At 40.0% G+C, this 13,845-nt stretch overlaps 1 protein-coding gene across 2 annotated transcripts in view; it reads left to right on the top strand.

Annotated features, from left to right (window-relative positions):
* Positions 1-13,845, top strand: part of LOC126260758 (WD repeat-containing protein 35) — a 208,913-nt gene that overhangs the window by 176,252 nt on the left and 18,816 nt on the right. For both annotated transcript variants that reach the window (XM_049958106.1, XM_049958100.1), the window contains exon 20: positions 9,521-9,658. In XM_049958106.1, the coding sequence (XP_049814063.1) occupies positions 9,521-9,658 (138 nt within the window). The remainder of the gene's footprint in view (positions 1-9,520; positions 9,659-13,845) is intronic.

Raw genomic sequence — 13,845 nt, 5'->3', positions numbered from 1 at the left:
TCACTGAAGTGTAGTACTTGCAAAGCAACAAAGAATGCAGCACAACAAGAAATTAGTTTTAGTTCAGGCAGGTGACAATAATATCCATTGTAGTTCCACTGGATTATCATGAGTGTGTCCTGGTTAGCTGTGGTTATCTTTCTCTTTCAAAACTTTTGGTGCTTTAGTCTTGTGAGCATCTCCTTCAGCCTGTAACTGGTGTTGGGTCTCTGCACTGGAGATTTCTTGGGAGAGAGGCTCCAAGAGGAAGCCCTGCCACCAGCAGATACTGGAGAATGATGCTGCTTCTAGGGTCGGGTGCAAGAAGTGGTTACTGAAGACTGTGCCTCAGGACCCACAGAAGGTGAGGATGGTTAGCTTTTAAAATGTTGAAGTAGGTGGTGTGATTGCTGCAACTTTTCATAATTTGTAACGTTTATATACAAAGGTGGTTGTGAATTGATTTTCCACAGTTTCCACATTTTGGGTATGCTGTGCAACAAGATGATATATGTCCAATGCATAAGCCATGGAAATCTTTCTCACGTTGTTGGATATAAGTTTTATTAACAACTATACAAACCTACCTAACTTTATTTGAACATTTCCTTCAAGTCTAATATGAAAGCTTCGGTGCCTTTTCAGTTATATTTGGACTTTTTTTTTCTGCATCTGACAAAAATGAACATCTCCTCATTCTACATTAGCTCATACCTCTTCACTTGTTTGGAGCATTAGGTCTCTGTGAAATAACTCTAGTAGCATATTCAGAGGTTTATGTGGTGTAATGGTCGCTTGTATGTCACCCAGTCTTTCACATATCTTAAGTGCTTGGGATTGTGCAGTAAGAAGGCTAATCAAAAGTGATCCATTTCACAATCCCCCCCCTCCAAGTCCACTTCTCGAAATTTATCTTCTATTTGTTCCATGAAAAATAACAGTTTTGTTGCTGTAGAAGTATCTCCATCTGTTTTTGGTTTTGTTCCCAGTCGTCTGGCTTGACCCTTTTCCCATGACGTAGCCAGGGTATGAAAAGCAGTTTGATTGTAACTGTCCATACCTCTTTGTTGAGACAGCCAAATCATTACGGTCATTATGCTGGTTTAGTTTGATGTTTTTCCATGTGTGAAACGTCCATCCTGATGACCCCTACTCCAACCAGGAGCTCTTCCCATGGAAACCACAACGAAGATCGTCTGGCATGACAACCACTAATAGGAATTGTGTCCCAAGGGGGTAGGCATGTAGCACTTGGGAAGCTAGCAGCTTAGGCATTAGAAATGTGATTCCTGTGTTGTTAGGATGCTCTACTGAAAGGTTAAATAATGACCCCACCATTTCTGATTGATTACAATGTTTACTTTGAAGCACATATGACTACACAATTGTTGTGCACTGAGGTTCTCTAACACAGCCGGCAGTTGGCACTATTTAAGGCACTCTTACCCAGTCAGAAACACACACACACACAGTCTCCAGCTGCTGAGGCTGCACTGAGAGGAGCAGCACATGATGGGAGATGCAACTGAGTGGTGCAGGGTAGGGACGAAATTGGGGTAGGGAGGGGGAGGGATAGCAGGGTAGGGGTGGGGGGACCAAAGAGTGCTGCTTGCAGAATCATACAAGGATGAAGTGGAGAGAGAGAGAGAGAGAGAGAGAGAGAGAGAGAGAGCAGGGCAACTAGGTACAATTGCGAGGTTACAACAGAGGGCTGGGGAGGGTTAGCGGAAAAGGAGAGAGGTAAAAAGACTGTGTGTGCGTTGGTGAAATTGAGAACTCTGTAGTGCCGGAATGGGAACAGAAAAGTGGCTTGGGGAAAAAGACAAAACTAACAAAGATTGAGGCCAGGAAGATTACAGGAACATAGGAGGTATTGGAGGGAGAGTTTCCACCTGTGCAATTCAGAAAAGCTGGTGCTGGTAGGAAGGGCCCAGATGGCACAGGCTGTGAGGCTGTCATTCAAATGGACAACAGTGTGTTGGGAGGTGCACTTAGCAATGCAGTGGTCCTGCTGTTTCTTGGTCACAGTTTGTCGATGGCCATTTATGCAGACAGACAGTTGGTTGCCATGTAGAATGCAACACAGTGGCTGCAGCTCAGCTTTTAGCAGCCCCTCCTTGGATGGGATAGCTGATCCTTGTGACCAGACTGGAGCAATGGGTGGTGGGTGAGTGTGTGGAACAGATATTTCATCCACATCTACAAAAGGTATATGAGCCATGAGGAAGAGGTTTGGAGCAGGAGTCGTGTAGGGATGAACGAGACCACTGGTGGAGAGGTGGGGGGATAGTGGGCACGACATTCATTTCAGGGTACAATGAGAGGTAGTCAAAACCCTGGTAGAGAATGTGATTCAGTTGCTCCAGTCCTGGGTGGTACCAAGACACGTCAGGAATGCTCCTATATCACCAGACATTCAAAGATATAGGAGCAGCAGCAATTGAGAGATTCATACCTCATAAATTGGTAAGAGATGGAACTGATCCCCCATGGTACACAAAACAGGTCCGAACTCTGTTGCAGAGGCAACGGAAAAAGCATGCGAAGTTCAGAAGAACGCGAAATCCCAAAGATTGGCTAAAATTTACAGACATGCGAAATTTGGCACGGACTTCAATGCAAGATGCCTTTACTAGGTTCCACAACGAAACATTGTCTCGAAATTTGGTAGAAAATCCGAAGAAATTCTGGTCGTATGTAAAGTACACAAGCGGCAAGACGCAGTCAATACCTTCGCTGCGCAGTGCCGATGGTACTGTTACCGACGACTGTGCCGCTAAAGCAGAGTTATTGAATGCAGTTTTCCGAAATTCCTTCACCAGGGAAGATGAATGGAATATTCCAGAATTTGAAACACGAACAGCTGCTACCATGAGTTTCTTAGAAGTAGATACCTTAGGGGTTGCGAAGAAACTCAAATCGCTTGATACGGGCAAGTCTTCAGGTCCAGATTGTATACCGATTAGGTTCCTTTCAGATTACGCTGATAGAATAGCTCCCTACTTAGCACTCATATACAACCGCTCGCTCACCGATAGATCTGTACCTACAGATTGGAAAATTGTGCAGGTTGCACCAGTGTTTAAGAAGGGTAGTAGGAGTAGTCCATCTAACTACAGACCTATATCATTGACATCGGTTTACAGTAGGGTTTTGGAGCATATACTATATTCAAACATTTTGAATCACCTCGAAGGGAACGATCTATTGATACGTAATCAGCATGGTTTCAGAAAACATCGTTCTTGTGCAACGCAGCTAGCTCTTTATTCGCACGAAGTAATGGTCACTATCAACAGGGGATCTCAAGTTGATTCCGTATTTCTAGATTTCCGGAAAGCTTTTGACACCGTTCCTCACAAGCAACTTCTAATCAAGCTGCGGGCCTATGGGGTATCGTCTCAGTTGTGCGACTGGATTCGTGATTTCCTGCCAGGAAGGTCGCAGTTCATAGTAATAGACGGCAAATCATCGAGTAAAACTGAAGTGATATCAGGTGTTCCCCAGGGAAGCGTCCTGGGACCTCTGCTGTTCCTGATCTATATAAATGACCTGGGTGACAATCTGAGCAGTTCTCTTAGGTTTTTCACAGATGATGCTGTAATTTACCGTCTAGTAAGGTCATCCGAAGACCAGTATCAGTTGCAAAGCGATTTAGAAAAGATTTCTGTATGGTGTGGCAGGTGGCAGTTGACGCTAAATAACGAAAAGTGTGGGGTGATCCACATGAGTTCCAAAAGAAATCCGTTGGAATTCGATTACTTGATAAATAGTACAATTCTCAAGGCTGTCCATTCAACTAAGTACCTGGGTGTTAAAATTACGAACAACTTCAGTTGGAAAGACCACATAGATAATATTGTGGGGAAGGCGAGCCAAAGGTTGCGTTTCATTGGCAGAACACTTAGAAGATGCAACAAGTCCACTAAAGAGACAGCTTACACTACACTCGTTCATCCTCTGTTAGAATATTGCTGCACGGTGTGGGATCCTTACCAGGTGGGATTGACGGAGGACATCGAAAGGGTGCAAAAAAGAGCAGCTCGTTTTGTATTATCACGTAGTAGGGGAGAGAGTGTGGCAGATATGATACACGAATTGGGATGGAAGTCATTACATCAAAGATGTTTTTCGTCGCGGCAAGATCTATTTACGAAATTTCAGTCACCAACTTTCTCTTCCGAATGCGAAAATATTTTGTTGAGCCCAACCTACATAGGTAGGAATGATCATCAAAATAAAATAAGAGAAATCAGAGCTCGAACAGAAAGGTTTAGGTGTTCGTTTTTCCCGCACGCTGTTCGGGAGTGGAATGGTAGAGAGATAGTATGATTGTGGTTCGACGAACCCTCTGCCAAGCACTGAAATGTGAATTACAGAGTAGTCATGTAGATGTAGATGTAGATGTAGATGTAGACTTTGGTAGGTGGTGGTAGACTGGAGATATGTTGTTCGTTGTTGTGGTCTTTAGTCCTGAGACTGGTTTGATGCAGCTCTCCATGCTACTCTATCCTGTGCAAGCTTCTTCATCTCCCAGTACCTACTGCAACCTACATCCTTCATCTCTTGGTCTCCCTCTATGATTTTTACCCTCCATGCTGCCCTCCAATACTAAATTGGTGATCCCTTGATGCCTCAGAACATGTCCTACCAACCAATCCCTTCTTCTAGTCAAGTTGTGCCACAAAATTCTCTTCTCCCCAATCCTATTCAATACCTCCTCATTAGTTATATGATCTACCCATCTAATCTTCAGCATTCTTCTGTAGCACCACATTTTGAAAGCTTCTATTCTCTTCTTGTCCAAACTAGTTATCGTCCATGTTTCACTTCCATACATGGCTACGCTCCATACAAATACTTTCAGAAACGACTTCCTGACACTTAAATCTATACTCGATGTTAACAAATTTCTCTTCTTCAGAAACGCTTTCCTTGCCATTGCCAGTCTACATTTTATATCCTCTCTACTTCGACCATCATCAGTTATTTTGCTCCCCAAATAGCAAAACTCCTTTACTACTTTAAGTGTATCATTTCCTAATCTAATTCCCACAGCATCACCCGACTTAATTCGACTACATTCCATTATCCTCGTTTCGCTTTTGTTGATGTTCATCTTACACCCTCCTTTCAAGACACTGTCCATTCCATTCAACTGCTCTTCCAAGTCCTTTGCTGTCTCTGACAGAATTACAATGTCATCAGTGAACCTCAAAGTTTTTATTTCTTCTCCATGGATTTTAAATCCTACTCCGAATTTTTCTTTTGTTTCCTTCACTGCTTGCTCAATATACAGATTGAATAACATCAGGGATAGACTACAACCCTGTCTCACTCCCTTCCCAACCACTGCTTCCCTTTCATGTCCCTCGACTCTTATAACTGCCATCTGCTTTCTGTACAAATTGTAAATAGCCTTTCGCTCCCTGTATTCTACCCCTGCCACCTTCAGAATTTGAAAGAGAGTATTCCAATCAACATTGCCAAAAGCTTTCTCTAAGTCTACAAATGCTAGAAACGTAGGTTTGCCTTTCCTTAATCTTTCTTCTAAGATAAGTCGTAGGGTCAGTGTTGCCTCACGTGTCCCAATATTTCTACGGAATCCAAGCTGATCTTCCCCGAGGTCGGCTTCTATCAGTTTTTCCATTCGTCTGTAAAAAAATTCTTCTTGAAGTCGGAGGGTATTTCGCCTGTCTTATACATCTTGCTCACCAGATGGTAGAGTTTTGTCAGGATTGGCTCTCCCAAGGCCGTCAGTAGTTCTAATGGAATGTTGTCTACTCCCGGGGCCTTATTTCGACTCAGGTCTTTCAGTGCTCTATCAAACTCTTCACGCAGTATCATATCTCCAATTTCATCTTCATCTACATCCTCCTCCATTTCCATAATATTGTCGTCAAGTACATTGCCCTTGTGTAGACCCTCTATATACTCCTTCCACCTTTCTGCTTACCCTTCTTTGCTTAGAACTGGGTTTCCATAAAATCTCTTGATATTCATACAAGTGGTTATCTTTTCTCCAAAGGTCTCTTTAATTTTCCTGTAGGCAGTATCTATCTTACCCCTCGTGAGATAAGCCTCTACATCCTTACATTTGTCCTCTAGCCATCCCTGCTTAGCCATTTTGCACTTCCTGTCGATCTCATTTTTGAGACATTTGTATTCCTTTTTGCCTGCTTCATTTACTGCATTTTTATATTTTCTCCTTTCATCAATTAAATTCAATATTTCTTCTGTTTCCCAAGGATTTCTACTAGCCCTTGTCTTTTTACCTACTAGATCCTCTGCTGTCTTCACTACTTCATCTCTCAAAGCTACCCATTCTACTTCTACTGTATTTCTTTCACCCATTCCGGTCAATTGTTCCCTTATTCTTTCCCTGAACCTCTGTACAACCTCTGGTTTTTTCAGTTTATCCAGGTCCCATCTCCTTAAATTCCCACCTTTTTGCAGTTTCTTCAGTTTTAATCTACAGTTCATAACCAATAGATTGTGGTCAGAGTCCACATCTGTCCCTGGAAATGTCTTACAATTTAAAACCTGGTTCTAAATCTCTGTCTTACCATTATATAATCTATCTGAAACCTGTCAGTATCTCCAGGCTTCTTCCATGTATACAACCTTCTTTTATGATTCTTGAACCAAGTGTTAGCTATGATTAAGTTGTGCTCTGTGCAAAATTCTATCAGGCGACTTCCTCTTTCATTTCTTACCCCCAATCCATATTCACCTACTATGTTTCCTTCTCTCCCTTTTCCTACTACCGAATTCCAGTCACCCATCACTATTAAATTTTTGCCTCCCTTCACTATCTGAATAATTTCTTTGATTTCATCATACATGTCTTAAATTTCTTCATCATCTGCAGAGCTAGTTGGCATATAAACTTGTACTACTGTAGTAGGCGTGGGCTTCGTGTCTATCTTGGTCACAATAATGCGTTCACTATGCTGTTTGTAGTAACTTACCCGCACTCCTATTTTTTTATTCATTATTAAACCGACTCCTGCATTACCTCTATTTTATTTTGTATTTATAACCCTGTATTCACCTGACCAAAAGTCTTGTTCCTCCTACCACCGAACTTCACTAATTCCCACTATATCTAACTTTAACCTATCCATTTCCCTTTTTTAATTTTTCTAACCTACCTGCTCGATTAAGGGATCTGACATTCCACGCTCCAATCCGTAGAACACCAGTTTTCTTTCTCCTGATAACGACGTCCTCCTGAGTAGTCCCCACCTGGAGATCCGAATGGGGGACTATTTTACCTCTGGAATATTTTATCCCGTTGCTTTCAGCCATTCGCAGTACCAGCACAGCAAGGCCGTTTTGATTAGTGTTACAAGGCCAGATCAGTCAATCATCTAGACTTGCCCCTGCAACTACTGAAAAGCCTGCTGCCCCTCCTCAGGAACCACACGTTTGTCTGGCCTCTCAACAGATACCCCTCTGTTGTGGTTGCACATACGGTACGGCTATCTGTATCGTTGAGGCACGCAAGCCTCCCCACCAACGCCAAGGTCCGTGGTTCATAGGGGGGTGGGGGGGGGTAATACGGTGGGTGGCGGGGGGGGGGGGGGGGGGGGGGAATACGCCATACTTTGTGTAAAAAATGTTTTTCACTGTGCACAATATCAGCCATATTATGTGCCTTCGATATGTACTCATATCCTGTAATACAGTACGACAACTGGTGTGTAAATCTAGAAACATATTCTTTTGATGATGCCATGTCAAAAGCAGGTCAGACAAATTTTAATATGTATGTAATGTTTTCAAATATGTAATAAATACTTGTTCCTGTGCCCAGCACTGTATGATATGTACACTTTAATATTTTCAGTTCATTGTGTACTTTAGGGTGGCTATAAAGCCAAAATCATGATTGTGTTAAATAAATGAACAGTTGACAGTCAAATCGCAGAAATTTCTTTTAAAAAATTCTGTATGACTGTGGTGCTCTATAAAGTAAAGGTCATTAGTTGAAAATAATTAATTTAGTATGCAGATGTGCACATTGATATATTATCTTTCGTTGAAAGATAAAACACATGGATGTGTGTTGTTCCAGTTTAATACTTTAATTTTCCAGGCTTGTTACTAAAGTCAGAAAGAAGCTGTTGGTTGTATAAAATGAGAGTGGCAATTACTCAATGACAAAAATGTGCCATGGGCATACTGATGACTACTTTGTCTTTTACTGTTTTCTCTATAAATTACGTCTTTATGTCCTACAAATGATTCTTCATTTTCTAAAACAGATCAGAATTTTGTGAAATATATGTGTGCACACTTTGTGTGTGTGGTGTGTATCTGTTGGGACAGGGTGGGTGTATATGTGTTAATAAATGTGCCCTATCACAGTGGAGTGTTTGCATATAGACTGAGCCCAGATGTTTTATCCACAGGATAAAAAATTGTACATACACTGACTGTTTATATGTGTGTACAGGAGAGAAGAAAGTAATATGGCAGTTTGGTAGGGGTAAGGATGTGGGGCGATGGAACAAGGATGGAATGAGGAGATAAACCGAGGCAGAAGTGTGCAAGACTGATTAATCTCAGTGGTAGTAGCAAATTGTAGACTGGGAATAGTGACAGTCAAAACCCAAAACAGAGCAAGGAGGGCCGCAATCACAGCATTTCAGAGTATGCACATCATATCATCAGTATCACATACGTTTATCATCAGTAGCAGATGATTCAACAATTTTCGCATGAATAGCATAGTTTAAAACAGACTTGTACAATTTACCCAATGTTTCCCGGATAGTCAGGTGGGCAATGGGAACATGAGGCAGTTACTGCAAGTCTGAGCCAGCTCCTCCCTCCACTACACAGAACACGTATTTGGCTACTGCATATGCTGATATCATGGGTCACACTACATCTCACAGACTATAAATAATAATAAACCACCATTATGCAGCTGCATCTTTTCTCATTTTATCATAATATGAACTCGATTTTGTTGATTTGTTCATGCATCATGTCTTTGAAATTCATTGTTTCTGAGACTTGTGTTAACATAACCTGTATGAGAACATCATTGAGGAAGGGTGATGGGAGACACCTATCTGTATGTTTGCATAAACTTTATTTGCTATGTTTTTTTTCTTCTAAAAATTTTTTTGTGTGTTCTATACTTGAGGTAGGAAGAGAATGACTGCTAGTGACCAGTTAAATCAGTGGTGCCTGTCAAAAAGTTTCATGCAGAGTGACTGATGTTCCAAACTGCCTGCTAATTTGATTACAGCCCACGTTGATTCATCTTACAATTGCTTGAAATACAATGTTTGGACTTTTCAGGGAAATATTTTTATTTTGTGTCTGTTACTGAAATGATTATGTTATTTTTAAATAGTAACTTACAGACTGAACTAGATGTGAAAGACAGTGACAGCTGAGATTACCAGGAAACCACCTATGTATAGTTAATGTTCATTGCCTTGCTGTTGCAACTATTGCTACAGTGTACAATATGTAAATTAAATTAGAAATTAGATACTGATATTTTCTTATCACCGTTTAGGTGGCCGAAGCACAGCATTGATGGGCTTGCTCAATAGTGATACAGATTCTGATCTAGATACCAAACATGTTGACAATGCATGGAAAGGTGCAGAAGCTTATCACTTTTTTATGCTTGCTCAGAAACAGTTGTATGAAGGTAAGAAACTTTCAACAGTGAAGGATTTGAAATTTAATATGAATATGAGAATTTTATGTATTATAAGCTAATGGTGAAACCTAATTATTTGATATTTTACTGTATTTCCATAATTTTAAAACATTAATCAGAAGTAGATTTGTGTGTTAACTCAGTTAGAACTAGTAATTACAATTTCTTCTTCTTCTTCCTCTTCCTCTTCTTCCTCATCCTCCTTGCACAGTTACATTACAGAGGGTCAGCTTTCCTAATTTTCAAGGCCTTTTTAGTCCATCGGTATGCACCTTGTTTTATCAGACATGTATTATTAGTGTAATTTCCTCTCTTACCTGTGATGATGGAATGACTTTTCTTCACAACATAGACATCAGGTCTGAGTAAAATGTGGTCATTCCATCGTAGTGATAAGATCACTACGATGTATTATATGCTACTTTCATTTCCATTACAAACCTTACCCTTAAGAGAGACTTCAACAAGACTACTGCAACCCTAGAAAATGGCATGCCAAACTCTGTCAGTCAGAAATGAAATTGCTGCAGAAATTTTTTGGAGTGTTGAAGGAGTCTTGTTTGTGAATTTAGTGAAATATGGAATGATAATTGGTTGTGAATCATACTATGAGGCAGTAACAGTTCGAAACAAATGATGCGCTTTCATTTTTTTGCCTCACAATCTTTGGCCCTGATCTGCATAACAAACACAAGAATTGTGGCATCAGTAACAATTGGGTGTTTTGAACAATCACCTTGCAGCCAAAACTTTGCTCCAAATGATTTTCACCTCTTTAAGCTCAAAGAAAGGGACTTGGCTCCTATCACTTGACTCTGATGAAGAATTTCAAGATACCATTCTAAGGTCATTGCAATCTCAGGTGGCAGAATTTTATGTAGAGAGACTTTGTCACCACTTTTTCATTTATTACATTGTATTTGTTTCATACAGAAATGTACGTGATATTTGCTGTTGCATTGTCTCGTATAATCTTCCATTGTGCATACTAATGGCTACTGATACACGAGATAAACACTTATATGCTGTTTAAAATATTTTTCATAAATAAAGTAGCTGGTAGCAATTAGATGGCATGACTTGTTTCATGTCCACATTGTGGCAGCTCCAGCATGGGAGCCTCTTAGGCTGATATCACCTCCAGTAACTGTTTCCTATAGCAGCCCTTAGCAATGTGTACTGTGCTACATGATGTAACTATAATTTTACTGGCAGTTAGCAGCTTATGTCAGTTTCAGTGACTTTAATTTTATGTGGTTTTAAAATTAACTTCTTAAATACGTATTGTTATGTGACAAGTATTATTGCTCTTAAATTTGTCTGTTAGGTGCAACAATGAGTACAACTTTCTTATAAATCTGTTCAGAATAAAAACTGTTTATTCTTATTTTTATGTATATTGCTATTTATTTATGATCTTTGTAGGTAATTATGGATGAAGACACCCGTAGTCAGTATCGAAACGTGGTAAAAGTAAAATTTCATTACAAACATCCAACTGTTTTATATTTATCATATCCTTAGAAGATGATAATCTTCTGATAAATTTGCTTTGACTGTTCCAGTATTATTTTCCAGATAGCCTTTGTTTGTTACAATTGTAGGTGTGTTTTTACCATTATGTCATGGAAGGTTCAACTCAGTGGGCAGCTATGAATGGAGCTACTATTTAAAATGTAATTTCAATCACAGGCAACATAACATCACTCACAAGGGGAGGCCATGATGTTTGGAATGCGGATTTACTGCAAACTTTGTACACTCATAGTACTCTGTGAGGACAACAAAATGTGTAAGGAGTAGCGCGTACTTCTCAAGAGTTATTGAGAAAATCGCAAGATAATTTCAGTCATCAAATATGTACCTGTGTGTGGCCTTTATTATCATAAAGCGGTGGCAGCTGAGTGGTTAGCGTCCAAGCCCCGTAATCCTAGGTCGTTGGATTGAGTCCCATTTGTCACTTCTTCTTCTTCTTCTTCTTCTTCTTCTTCTTCTTCTTCTTTTTTTACAGTCATATTCTTTAATATTTATATTACAATTGATATAATGGGAAAAATACGTGTAATCAGATGAACTTTTATTAAATTTACAATGTTATTTGGCAGTCTACAAATTTTTGTTATCACAAATAATATAATATTCATAACTATCGACTAGTAAACGACCAGACGCATAAGTAGTAGTAGTAATATGGTATTCTGCCTTACGGTAGGTCTTGTCATGGGTTAAGCCTCTTCCACTTTTGTCTGTCCATAGCCAGTCTTTTCATTTTTGAATATTTGTCTCCTTTGATATTGTCCAGCATTTGATATGTTCTTCTTGCTCTTCCCCTTTTCCCCTCCACCATTCCTTCTACTCCCTCCTTCAATAAACAGTCCCTCCTCAAACAACGCCCAATCCAGTTATGTTTTTACTCTTTCTGGTGACTTTCAGCATGTTTCTTTCTCCTCCAACCCTTCTTAATACTTCTTCAGTCCTTACTCGGTCTTCCCATTTCACTTTTTCCAGTCTTCTCCATATCCACATCTCTAGTGCCTCCAATCTTCTTTCATCTTCCTTCCTCAGTGTCCAGGTCTCCACACCATATAAACCATATAAACGCATAAAGTGATATTGAAAATGTTTGCTTTTCCGTGATTTGAGAAATCCCTTATACCTGGAAGGAGCCCAAAACTACTTGTTACCTGCAAGTTTTGACTGCCACAGACAGCTTTCAAAAGATGTACAACTAATCGTCGCTTTCAACATTACAAGTTTCAGGATGGTATTTCTCGTAAAAACATAGAAAACATAAAGTTAAATGGCAGCAGCTGCATTGAATATATACTATGTTTCCACACAAGGTCTTTTGAGGTTTTCCATGGAATAATAAACCTCGCTAACATTTTTAAAAACCTCTCTTTCATCCGATAATTTGGAAGCATACCATGCATAACACAACATTTCCTTGAATATCGACACTGGTAATTGGTCATGCAGTATCGAGAGTATTTTAATAGTGTCTACATGAGAAGCAATTACTCATTTTCTTTCGATTAAATAAGAACAATTTTGAAGATGTTTAATGAAATGTTTAACTTGCCTGTAGAAATGAACATCACACAGTTGGCAAATTGGCATGCATTTCGGAGGTACGACTTTAACCATACATGTTCCAAGTCCTTCGTCATCGGTGAAAATTTCGTTGTACAAACCAGGATTCGTCTGACCCCCCCCCCCCCACCCACCCCAAAGAATCTATTATTAATAAGAATTTTTCTTTCTTCGCGTAGGAGGTTGTATATATGGAAGAAGCCTGAAGATACTGACAGGTTTCAGATAGATTATATAATGGTAAGACAGAGATTTAGGAACCAGGTTTTAAATTGTAAGACATTTCCAGGGACAGATGTGGACTCTGACCACAATCTATTGGTTATGAACTGTAGATTAAAACTGAAGAAACTGCAAAAAGGTGAGAATTTAAGGAGATGGGACATGGGTAAACTGACTAAACCAGAGGTTGTACAGAGTTTCAGGGAGAGCATGAGGGAACAATTGACAGGAATGGTGGAAAGAAATACAGTAGAAGAAGAATGGGTAGCTTTGAGGGATGACGTAGTGAAGGCAGCAGAGGCTCAAGTAGGTAAAAAGACGAGGGCTAGTAGAAATCCTTGGGTAACAGAAGAAATATTGAATTTATTTGATGAAAGGAGAAAATATAAAAATGCAGTAAATGAAGCAAGCAAAAAGGAATACAAACGTCTCAAAAATGAGATCGACAGGAAGTGCAAAATGGCTAGGCAGGGATGGCTAGAGAACAAATGTAAGGATGTAGAGGCTTATCTCACTAGGGGTAAGATAGATACTGCCTACAGGAAAATTAAAGAGACCTTTGGAGAAAAGAGAACCACTTGTATGAATATCAAGAGATTTTATGGGGGGGGAGTGATGAACGGGATTTGATCTAGTGACCAACGTCCTACTGGGCTTGGACACTAACCACTCAGATGCCGCTGCTTCGTGACAATAACGGCCACGCACATGTACATATTTGATGACTGAAATTATCTTGCGATTTTCTCAATAACGCTTGAGAAGTACATGCTACTGCTTACACATTTTGTTGTCCTCATGGAGTACCACAAGTGTACGAAGTTTGCAGTAAATCTGTGTTCCAAACATCGTGGCCTCCC

This window comes from Schistocerca nitens, chromosome 1 (assembly GCF_023898315.1).
Source record: "Schistocerca nitens isolate TAMUIC-IGC-003100 chromosome 1, iqSchNite1.1, whole genome shotgun sequence".
NCBI lineage: Eukaryota > Metazoa > Arthropoda > Insecta > Orthoptera > Acrididae > Schistocerca > Schistocerca nitens.
The sequence above is the reverse complement of the archived record's forward strand: the minus strand, read 5'-3'. Positions and strand labels throughout refer to the sequence as shown.